Here is a 12,618-nt window from a genome sequence, read left to right as displayed (position 1 = left end):
TAATTACAGAGCAAGATAAAATGTGTAATGAACTATTTGTTGATGTATACTCTAAGTTAGAAAAGATGTGAAGTGGTTATAAGGATAAATAAAATACAGCAGAAGAACAGAGATTTAAGATAGAAGCATTAGAAGATAGAGGTAACAATTCCAGGCAGGAACAGGATGACGACAAATTTGACAAATTTTCAAAACCTAACATCAGAAACAATTACAGTAATTTAGAAATACGCTAAATCACTGTGAACTCAATTACAAAGAACTTTCATAAAGATCTGCCAAACAATGAGCAACCCAGATCAGACATAAGCAAAACCACTACAGCAACATCTGGTGAATGACCTAAAATAGAGCATACAATACTTTAATTGTTAAAGGGCAGAACAAACTTCGACACTGACTACTAAAGCAGAGACAAGCTGGGGTTTAAAGCAGAAACTGGGTAAGAGAAATATAAGAGCAGGGCTGACAGATGATGCCAAGCGGATTACATTGAAAACTTTCTCTTGCCTACACAGCACGTATCAATAGAAGATAAATACCATTTACAAAGTTACTGACTGAAAAATCTGAAGAGAAGTATTACTTTGTAGGCAGCAAAATCATAAAAATGAATGTTTTTTCCCAAATCAAATTTACATTACATACTTCCTTATCAGAGATGCTAAAGTAATTGAGAAAAAGAGGCAATTTTAAGTTAAAAGTTATTAGTTATAATATATTTATAATTGTTAAGCTCTTCAACTTAATTATTGGCCCTCCCGACAACTGGATAAAATAGGGGTGTATATTACATGTCCAACAATACTGGGGTAGTTAGCAGTGAGAAAAAGCTGGAACAAAGTCATTCTTTAGTAAGATGTCTCCAGACAATAATATGTAAAGTATTAACTCCTCTCTTTACCCCCAGCTACTTAAAAATGTATAATTCTGTGCTTTCTCTGCCCATCACTGAACTTTCTTCAGTAAGAGACCAGAAGAATAACACGCAGTAAAGTAGACCTGTCTTGGTTTTTTATTAGGTCTGCGATTTTATTAGTTTGTAATATATTTGGAATCCTACCCTATCAAAGCAACTACCATCGGAGAAAGAGGCACTATCAAAAATAAGGGTGTGGCACTGAGAAGGGAGTGAGAGAAGGAAAGACAAATAGGAACTACTCGTGGAGGCGGAAGAACAGATTTAATTTTTCTGACTCATTGGGATAGGTTTCAACAAATCACTGACAAGCTGGTTAAGAAAAGCATCCTACCAGGGAAGAAAGGGCAGCTCTTTTTTGAAAAAATAAATGATGAAATGTAACCTGTAAACTCCAGTAATGGTAGGTCACAGAACTGTGGTACTTACTGTGTTATAAATCTTTACCCAGAATTACAGTTTCTTCCCCTTTAGCAAAGTTTTCTATTGTCCTTCTGTTCTACAGTTTACCGTGTTAGCTCCCTCTCCTTCCTTCCTCCCTTCTTTCCAAGACATCCAAGTACTGTGACTAATATGGCTTCTGTTATGTCCCATCTTCTTCCTCTGCTGTTTTAAGAACCTTAGCTGGAGCAGCATTATAGCTTCATTTCACTTAACTAAAGCAGGCTGTGGAGTCACACAGATCTAGATTGGGTCTGGCTTTGGGCAAGTAACTTACCCTCTTTGAACCCAGCATGGTCACGTGCACACTAGTATATATTCATCTAGGTCACAGATTAGATAAGATACACAGAGATATTATATGAAATACTTTTAGAGAGCTTCCTCCACATACATGTTACTCAAAGATCAGTGTCTATCGATTCATTCACTGTAAGCAGGGAATGCTCTACAGATACACCCATGGAGCCCACCTCCAGTGGGAGACACGGACTAGCAGGCACACACAGTACAGTGTGGTACGTGCTTTACACGGAGAAGGCCCTGGGCACTCCAGTACTACACGGGGGAAGAAAGAAACGTTCAGGCTGCTAGAGGAAAGAGTAAGTAAACCATTTGGTTAGCATGGGAGCTCCTAGTTCAAAATTAATTGAGGTACAGAAGAACACTTGAGAAACTGGGTACTCCTTTCATCAATTAGGTGACCCTGTTCTCACCAGCCTTCAGACATCGGGCAACAGGGTCCTATAGTTAAACCAATGGCCTATTTGAATTCATCTTTACTTTCACAAAGTTTTCCTTTATAATTATGGTTTTCTGTATTATACCTCAGAAAATTCACTTTTTAAGATTAAGAATCCCATCTCATACAACTTACAACATTCTGATCCTATGCACCTAACAGCTACTTATAAACTTAATGGAAAAGCTTTATTAACATTTATGATAAAGCCATTATTGTTCTTAAAGAAATCCATAAACAGTAATACTATGCTCTGGTTTAAGATGAAAATAGAAAATTTAACAGTTTACAAACCATTTAAACACACGATCCAGAGTTTCTGCAAGAATTTTTTTCTGGCCTTTACCCCCCAGTGCTCATGTTATTCAGTCTTGTGTAGTCTTGCTTATTAAGTCAACTGCCACCCAGCCTAGCAGGTACTTCTAGCCCACACTAAAGTTTCCCTTCATCGAGTTCCGTATTTCTTCTTTTTCATGCTTAACTCAGCATTTGTATACAGCAGACTTTATTAAATGTTCTCCACTGGACTGTAAGCTGCTTGTCAGCAGGGAGTTTGCCATCACACCTTTGTACAGTCTTTTTTAGGAAAAGCCCAAAACAAGCATCTTAAAAAAATCTGTTGAATTTTAGAAAAACAGCTTTTGAAAACTTCAAGACAAATAACGACAGAAAATCAGAATGTTATTTACCAAATGATTTTTTAAAATCTAAAATAGCAAAGTATAGATGAGTCATGGAAGGAATATATATATATATATATTTATTTATATGGTCAACATGAAAGTGCTGAGTCATTACTGAGAGGACTTTAAGGAAAGGTTAAAAAGAACACTGTAAAGTCAAATTCTTAAGCACACAGTGTCTTCTGAGACCTTATTCAGAAACACTAATTAAAGGTTCTACTTTTAAGTATATCAAACAGACTGTGACTACTAAGAAAAGAACAGTATAGTAATGCCACTGTCGCCAAAACCAATGCAGATTATTAGTGATCTGTTTACATTTTACATTGGTCACCCAAAAGCTCAACTTTATTATAAAACCTGACAAACTGACTTGGGTGATACCCCAGGTTGGCAAAAATAAGTGAAATGTGGGTCTAAGAAGTACACAGATATCAACTATTTTATAGAACAGATACATCACAGCAATAATGGTTAAGAAGTACATTTTTATGAGTGAATCTTAGTCACTCAACGTGAAAGGACCAAACAATCCCTTCCCCTCTAACAGATACAATTAATAAAAAAAAAAAAAAGAAAGAAACCCAAACCCTACCTTCCAAATGAGTTAATTACTTCTGACCAAAAAGAATCAGAAAACACAAGTACAGTATCTTATAACTGCACGCCCCCCCCCCCCCCCACCAAGGAACCAAGTCGAATCTGTAAAAACAGCAATTCCTGATTATAAATCTGTCTCTCGCTCATATACTGGTGGATGACTGCAAATTACTGAAATGATTCTGGATAACTATGGCTTGGATGATGCTAATTTCAAAACCAACCCACAACTTGCAATTCTTTTTGTCTGCATGGTTTATATAAAGATAGTTAACTTCTGCCTATTAACTAAAGAAAGGAGGCAATGCAAACCATGGGTGAATTTTTCCTCTTCCACGTGGGTTTAGGAAAAATTTTAAAGGGGATCTACAAGCCAAATCATTAACAGCAGCAAAATAGTTCCATACATGAAAACATTTTCTGACATAAATGTAAAGTACTATATCACACCATTTCGAATCTGTTATATATATATATATATATATTTGATATAATTTGATCAATGTTCTATTTTTCACTAGTCTATAAGCTCTCTGAGGGTAGAATTTGTTTTTACTTTGCTCACTGGGTATTACCAATATCGAGAACATTTGAACATTTCCTTAGTGAGGCTGGGACTAAAGTTTTGTCACCCCAAAATATGCTTTTGGGGATATTGTTTTTAGGTTGGTTATTATTATTATTATTTTTTTTTTGGTTTTTCAATTACAGTTGTCCCCTTTTCCCTAATTTCTCTCCCCCACCCAACCCACCCCTTATCCCGCAATCATATCCCTCCCCGTTGTTAGATTGGTTATTAAAGAACAAAAGACTGAAAGAAACTGACACCCCCCCCCGCCCCCTACTTACCTGACTAAAGAAATTCAGATAGAAAAACCTGCTTAAAGGAAGGGAGCATCACCTTTACATCATACTATACACTAACTGTGGCAGGTGAAGAAACCTAGAAGAGCTTGTTTGTGAGAATCCCGTCTCCATGTCTGTTTCTGAGTGGCCTGGGTAAAAATTTGTTTACCACATGTTTGCTCCTTCTCATCTACCTGTAAATCACCTGCTTGCCCTTTGAAATCCCAGACCCCTGCCCCCCACTTAGTCCAAATGGCCTATAAACCCCAAATGCCCAATGCCCTTGGGTCTCATAGTCTTATGACATCACGCATGTACACCTGTAATAAATTTTGGACATTTTCTCCTGTTAATCTGTCTCATGTTAATTTGATTAGACCAGCCAGAAGAACTCAGAAGGTAGGAGAAAATTATTTCCTCCCCCAATACTGGCACAGAGTATATTCCTGAAAAAAGGTTAAATGAATGGAAAAAGAAAACAATACTAACATAAAATTATATCAATTATATGATGAAATATACTGAGGAATTAAGTCTGGAAGTAAAGTTATATGGGTGAGGGAATGTTTCACAGGATCCAAATGTAGGTAATTATATCTGGCACAGTGTTGAGGCTGGTTATTTTTCTTACACATTTCAATCCAAAAAATGTTTATTATTATTATTACCTAGAACCAGGTGTGGTTCTTTTACTTAGAGAACTTAATTTCATTTGACCCATCAGCAAATGCCAAGAGGCAATACTGTTTATTCCTTCAGACACAGAAATAACGAAGACAGTAAGTTGGCCCTGGCTGGGTGCTCAGTTGGTCAGAGTGTTGTCCTGATATGCCAAGGTTGTGGGATTGATTTCCAGACAGGGCACACAAAAGAAACAACCAATGAATGGCTAAATAAATGGAACAACAAGTTGATGCTTCTCTCTCTCCCGTCCCAACCCCTGCCCTCTCTCCCTCTAAAATCAATTAAAAAAAAAAAGGATGAGTGCAGAAGACAGCATGGTTCTTGGCTGTGATGCCTCTGACCCAGTACGAAAAAAACAGGTAAACAGGAGAAAACAAAGAGAAGAATGCAGAGCAAGAACCTCCGACTGAAGTTCTCTGCTAAGGAGACAAGCAGCCTTTCCTCACACATGGACCTGGAGGTATGACCCACCTTGCCTCCAGGAGACCATGAGCAATTCAACCTTTGTGCCTCAGGAGGACTGCAAGCAACCAAGACGGTATCTGAGCCATTGTGCTCCAGGGTGACCACTGCCCAGGGCACAGATGGAAGAATGCTGCAGCTTTTATCTGATTAACTTTTCTCCTGAATTCCAAACCCCTTACCTACACATTTCTTCTCCTTATGAAAAGGGTTGGTTTAAAATGGCATTTAAGACGGTCTATTTGGGTACAAACGCACCAACCATCTGAATAAAGTGCCCATAAAGATTAAAAAAAAAAAAGAAAAAAAAGAAGTTTGAAGTTAGGGTTCCTTCTCTTGACAATGTGGAAAAAGAGATTTCAAGAATGCTTGTACATATTAGGTAATGTTAATATATTCCTTAAAATATAACAACAAATATCTGTTTTTTAAAATTCAGAGGTTTATATTTTTTGCTCTCAAAAAGAGAAGCTTTAAGTAAAGAATACTTTTGCCCTCCAAGCTTTTCTAAACATTTATAGCATATTTTTACAAAACATGTACTAAGTTTTGAATACTTCCTATTATAATATGTATTTAAATAAAGCCACTGAGTCATCACAACTAGATATATAGTTGTTTCATATTGCATGAGCATGTTTACTTCATTCTAGGTGTTTTTTTCTGTGTACTCTCTTCTTTCTCTGCCTCACCATTTTAGTTCAGTAGATTTTTCTCTGGCAGTTAAATTCATAAAAAGGTGCATAAAAATAAGTCTATAATATATTAGGAAAGAAACCCTAATATACAGGAATATTACTGTATTATAATTATATATGTAAAATGTGATGAGTGAACAAGAGTTTTTTCATCAACCTAAGAATCAGAATGACTATGATTTTTGAGAAAAAAACTTTTAAAAAATTAAGTAACTTGGAGTATTTGAGATCTTGCTTCCTGTCATATGTCATCAATATGATGCAAATAAACTTTCATAAAAATTTTAAAAAATTAAATAAAATCAAGTAGCTATATTAATCAAATATGTGTCCAGGATAGATCCCAAGTCTGGTTCATCTGTTTCTGCCCCCTTGTCATCCTTTAATTCACTGAAATATAAAAATTGGAAAAAAAATGCATAGAATGATTATAGCTAATTAACTGACATTACCTTAGAGTATACCTTATCCTTCTTAAAATAAGAATATTAATAAATTAATGGGATCCTTATTTTTTATTTATATCCTAAAATGCTTTGTTAAATCTTTGACACATTTAGGATTTTCTTTTTTCTCCTAATACATTAATAATCTTGAAAAGATTTACTCTCCCCAAATTAAATTATAGAAACATTAATCTTAAATTACTTTTTTCACGTTCTACCTGATTCCAAGCCATATACAAGTTGTCTAAAAAAAACTAAACATTGGTTGCTCACAATGATCTGCATATTTATCTCTAACTTTTTGCTTCCTCTTTCCATGCAAACAGTACACACCGCAGACAACAGAAGCATTTCTGAGAGAGGATGCTTTGCCCTCACCACAAAAAGCAAACAGTGAGGGTAATCAGGATTCGCCCTTCCATCCCATGCTAGCTGACTCTCATTTACGTCCATCTCACTCACTTGCCTTCAGTGTACCTCTAATTCTGGGGAGAAATGCAAAAATATACATTTGCTAAATGACTACTATACGCTTAACACCAGTGCTAGGTATCACGAGTGCTATGAAAGAAGGCATGATACCTATTCTCAAAAAGTTTACAAAGCAACAGAAATGTCTATTTTTCTTTCTTCACTAAAGTAGCCTGTGTTGTGTTTTGAAACTTGAAAGGAACAATCAAAAGTAAATAAACTGACTTAATCCACAAGAGAGCTCCAGTTACATTATTTAAAGGTCTAGAAAAAGAGAAATATTGATGAAAGGAGAAACATTAGAAGAGCCTAATTAACTTTGTCCTTAATGCTATGCAACTCAATGCTGTTTAGTAAACCAGGAAGAGAATATCAGAGATTAATAAGGGTTGTTTAAGTTAAAAATAAACACAATATATCACAGGAATGGGTAAACAGAGAGTATAGACTGTAAATAGTAGAAGAATTCAATGTTTTCCATTAAGGATAGAATTATTCCTAAAAATAGCTAGAAATCTACGGCAAATATAGTATGTACACCTATCACTCAGCATTAATGCATGCACGTACACAAAAATGTGTGCACTTTACATACCTATTCCCATTGTTTTGCCAGGAAAGGAAGGTTGGGCTAACTGTATATAAACACCTCACTTTTCTAAAATATAGCTAAGAATCCACCTCTCAACCCTTCTCAAAAATGTTTACAAAGTTTTAAGAACAAAACAAACAAAAACCTTCTCACAATGTTTGGCTACTAAAATTTATGACAGTGGTCTAGTCATAGGAATGGTCCTTAATCCTTTACTCAATGACTACTTGCTTTTCTGTATGCAGATTCTAGGTGTTTGGATATTTGGCACCTCATTTTAGAAGAGAAGTATTGCTATGGGAAGACACTCCAATAGCCATGACGTGAGAACCAAAAGAAAGCCTAGACGCCTCCTCCAAAGAAAGCTACAAAAACAGCTTTTAAAGTCAGCAGTAATCTCTACAGCATCATCAAAGTACAAAATAGCACATGCACTGATGTTTCAAACATCTTTCTTTTTAAAAAATTCAATATACAATATTTAAGAAACAGAAAGAATATATTAAATTTTGTTAAAATTCAAATGTTAAATAGATTACTTGGCGACTGACTTTAAAAGAGATATTAAAGTACAAATCTAGCTGTAGTTTAACAAAATAACAGCACTCCCCTACCCCGATTTCTGGTATTTCAAACTGCCAAGAAAGCAAACAGGGATGACAGACGTTCTTCGGCTTGCTTTTTCCTCCCTTCAGAGCTATAAAAATTTTTTCTAAAGGTAAGAAAAGTTGCTCAAAAACAATAAGAAAAAACAAGTTTTCTATGGATCTAGATCTATCTTCATCCCAATTATAGTTACTTATTGCTTAAAATAACAGAGACTGACATCATGTCTTTAAAGTTTTGAAGAATTGAATAAAAAAGATCAAAAGATCTGAGCTTCTTTATAGATTCTATCTTAGACATAGTTGATTACTTAGTTCAAATCAAAACCAAAAACATAGAATATCTCTAGGCTATCTAAGAACATAAAATCCTTGAGAAGAAAAGCAATTTTATTTTCTTGTTTTATAGTAAGAAAGGCCAAACAGAAGATGTAGCAACGACATTATTTTCAAAGCAATGACTTCTAAACCCTTGTCTCTGAACCCTGGCCCTGCTTATCCCAACTCCAAACCTACAGCATTGACTTCCGACCCATTGTTTCCACCTGAACACTTGTCATCGTCTCAAACTAAATGGGGACATTAAAAAGAACAAATTCCCAACCCTCCTCCCTCACAACCTTCAAGCCAAACCACCTTCCTGTGTTGATTTCCCAGTCCCTGTCATGCAGTCTTGAAGTCATTGCCTTCTTTCCTTTCTGCAGCAATGAAGGTTGTTATGAGGATTAAGTGAGAGAATATATGTAAACTGCACAGCAACTGACACATAAAAAGTGTCTTTCCTGATTCACGTCTAAATCTGGAGATCTGCCAAGTTTCAAAATAGTTAGAGTAAGGAAAGTAGAGGTCAATGGCCATTGCTTATCCTGTGTGAGCTGCTCATTTTTACTCACTCTGGCAAAACCCCTATTACCTGGTTTAAAAGTACTGAATCTGTCAAAATAACTTGCCCTTCTTTTTAACACAATCTTTCATAGAAATTGTCTAAAATACAGAAAAACTTATAGAAAACAAAAATAACCCATAATTTCACTATCCAGAGAGTAGCACACAATACCATTACACCCCATTGGAATGCAATTACCACTCTATTAACTTCCTAAAATCATTTTCTCTATTTGCAGAGGTTGTGAACCCCCAAATTCTTTCCATTCAAATTAGGTTTGGATAGAGCCCATAAAATTCTAGCACACTGTCTAGTGCTAATCCATTCTAGATAGAGCAGTATGTCAAAAATATTTTCATGTTTAAATTATACAACTATATCTAAGTATTGATGTATTCCTGTCCATTACAATATTAAGCAGTGCAAGTGATCCATATATGAATGACTAATACGATGCTCTCTCACGTGCTCACCTAACGAAGGCTAACAGGCTGCACTGTGCTCTTGTTTGAATGATGCTGAGCAATCTGTCTGATAACTGCTGAAATGCCCTTTACTGCCATTGTAATGTTTTCACATGAAGATTTCCCACCCACTGTAGCTAAAAAAGGGAAGTGATAGTGCTGGACTCAGCAGGTCTCAAGGTAACTTATCATTCTGAAGCTTTTAGGGTAACCAGAAGAGTTTCTAAAAATGTTAAGGCAAACAGGAAGACAGCAACAATTGGAACTGAAGAAAAATTTTAAGAGGGTACCTGGAAGAAAGTAAGTTGAAGGCCTATCATGACTTCCGAGGATGTGAGAAGAACAGGCAGGGGAGCACGAATGTGCAATGGTAAGACCCCCGTCTCTATAGGACTGAGCTTCACCTACCCTGTACCATGCTCACTATTGACGCTCTCATTTCCAGAACTACAACCCCCCTCACAAAACTGAATATGCATGTAATGGAAAAAATGTTAAAATGGGAACCTATACTTTACTTAAACCAAAACACAGGAGCCTATTATAATAATTCACATAATAATTATTTGAATCCATTTTCAAGTGAAGCCTACAGCAAGTTCATCTCACTCTCACTGTCCTAGTCCTTAGATGTGTTCATGTTACATGAAAATAATGTGAAACACTGATTTCTTGGCTAATTTATTCTAGAGTATGTCAACTGCAGCCCTAAAGTGAACTTTTTAGTCATTCCTCACTTACCAGTCAATGTGAAGTATGCTCTTCTCTTCCTGCAATCTGTGCTTAGCATTAATAAAAAGGTTTTAAAATATCCAGAGCAGAATCTATCATTATATAACTTTTAAAGCAACTGACACCAATACCACTCTGAAGATCAACAGCTGAACATCAAGTATTTCATGCCAACTGTTATATTTGAAAGACTGGGGCAGTAGAGTTGATGATGACTTTTATGACAGAAAGGTAAATATATTTTATGTACTTCTAAAAACTCAAACACTTGTAGATGAAATCCATTTTGCAACTGTAATAACAGAGTTACAGAAACAAAAAACTTTCTATTTATCTCTTTAAGGGTGACTTTTAAGTCCACAGAAAGGTCAAGAAGGTAAAGAATAAAGTTACCTTATTTTCTTCTAGAAATTTCAACTTGATAGAAACATCATTGCGCATTTTATCATATTTTTCCTTATATGCTTGGAACAGATGCTGTGAGTGCTCGATCTTTGGCAGAGTGTTTGCATCACGTGGTCCAAGATTCAATTCTTCCAAGTCAGTGCGATATGCATCATATTCGATCCTGCAAAGGAGAAAATAAGTGAAGCACATGACAAAATAGAGGGAAGTAAGTTCAAGAGGTGAGTTGGCCTAGAAATAGATTATAGTCTCATATTATGTCTTAAAAGATAATTCTCATACACACTTTTGCCCTGGCTGGTTTAGCTCAGTGGATTGAGCGTCGGCCTGCGAGCTAAGTGTCGCTGGTTCGATCTTCCAGTCAGGGTACATCAGAGAAGGAAAACTCTTGACTCCAAAAAACCTCCGCTGCCTTGCGGCATACCTCTTCAGGGGAAAGGCTAAGGGAGTAAACCCCGACAGAAAATCCGGAGCCGGAGTCCCTAAGGCGGTTTGACGTTGTAGTCAACACCGGCAACTCCTGCGGCGCACCTGAACCCAAGCTGTATCGACTCCGTCTTTCCCTTGGACCCTTCAGCTGCGAAGAGAGGGGGGGTCTGCTGCATGGGCAACAGCAGACCCTCCATATTACCCTGCCCAGGCTCTGTAGCTTCAGCGTCATCGCAAGATGTCGATTCAACACGGGAGGAGACAGATACCATGTCACTCCCGAGTCGGACTGCACAGCCATTCTTGGCGGTGCAGATAGACTCTGAAGAAGCTACACCATCGTCTCTCGAGACGGACGGCTGCCGACGACGACGACATACACACTTTATACCTTATGCTTTTAAAATGATGCATTTCTTTTATACAAAGAACTATTGATATAAGCATAGATGGAGACAAGCTGCTCCTTAAGTTCATTAACTATTTTTCCCCAAGTACAGTATTAACTGACAAGTAAAATTTCTAAAATGTAAAAACCAGTTAAAAAAAATAGATATCAAAACCTAATGTTCACAAGAACAAGAGTAGTGATCAGTCCTCTATGTGAACTGATTAATACTAATGAGGCAAAGCAGGTGAGGACAGACTTTAGAATGACGTACTTAAATGAACTGATAAAAGGAAGTTATATCAAGGATCAGCAGTCCTTAAAGTGCAGTCTAGGTCAGCAATGCACAAGAGAAATATAATGCAAGCCACATATGCAACTTAAAAGTTTTCTAGTAGTCACATTAAAATAATAAAAATCAATTCCACCCATTTTTAATAATATATTTTATCAAAAAATCTAAAACATTATCATCGCAACTTGTAAAAAATGTAAAAAATTGTTACTTTGGGGGGGTTGGTACTGAGTCTTTGAAATCCACTGTATTCTACACTCGCGTCATCATTCAATTCGGTAGACAGTGTTCAGTAGACACACATGGCTAGTGGCTACCGTGTGGGACAGCATAATTCTAGACAGAGTTCCCTAACGTGAGTATTCAGAATGTGACATGGCAGCTATTATAGAGTACCTCCCACCCTGTGTTTCCTGAGACACATCCCCCTAATATTCTCCCACCACTGACTGAAAGTTACCCCACCCACCGTCACTCCACGATTCCACAGCACCTCAAACACCTCTAGCACAGCACCTGTGTAAGTATAATACTACCTTGTCTATTAAACAGTGACTTATCCAGCAGTCTCAATCACTCAGCACTCAGCTAATAAAAAGGAAAGTGATCTCTAATTTAGTCAAAATCAGCACCACAAAACTTATGCCCTAAAATTAATGCTCCTTATTCAAATCTCTACAGTACAAGTCACATTTCCTGTTCTGAGAATTAAGAATATCTTAAATGACATAATATATTGTATATATGACTTGAGAAAGAATATATCAGTCTCTCATACTGAACCTAATCTATTTTTAACTTGTACATACTGAACTTAACAAACTTGATCT

The 12,618-nt window shown here is 36.5% G+C and overlaps 1 protein-coding gene across 5 annotated transcripts in view; it reads right to left on the bottom strand.

Annotated features, from left to right (window-relative positions):
• Nucleotides 1-12,618, bottom strand: part of ARFIP1 (ARF interacting protein 1) — an 86,056-nt gene that overhangs the window by 15,366 nt on the left and 58,072 nt on the right. For all 5 annotated transcript variants that reach the window (XM_090288836.1, XM_090288837.1, XM_090288838.1 and 2 more), the window contains one exon: nucleotides 10,665-10,839. In XM_090288836.1, coding sequence (XP_090144962.1) covers nucleotides 10,665-10,839 — 175 coding nt within the window. The remainder of the gene's footprint in view (nucleotides 1-10,664; nucleotides 10,840-12,618) is intronic.

The sequence above is a fragment of the Furipterus horrens genome, unplaced genomic scaffold, assembly GCF_987537825.1.
Source record: "Furipterus horrens unplaced genomic scaffold, mFurHor1.1.pri manual_scaffold_10, whole genome shotgun sequence".
Classification (NCBI taxonomy): Eukaryota; Metazoa; Chordata; class Mammalia; order Chiroptera; family Furipteridae; genus Furipterus; species Furipterus horrens.
Note: the sequence above shows the minus strand (reverse complement) of the source record. Positions and strands in the feature narration are given on the sequence as shown.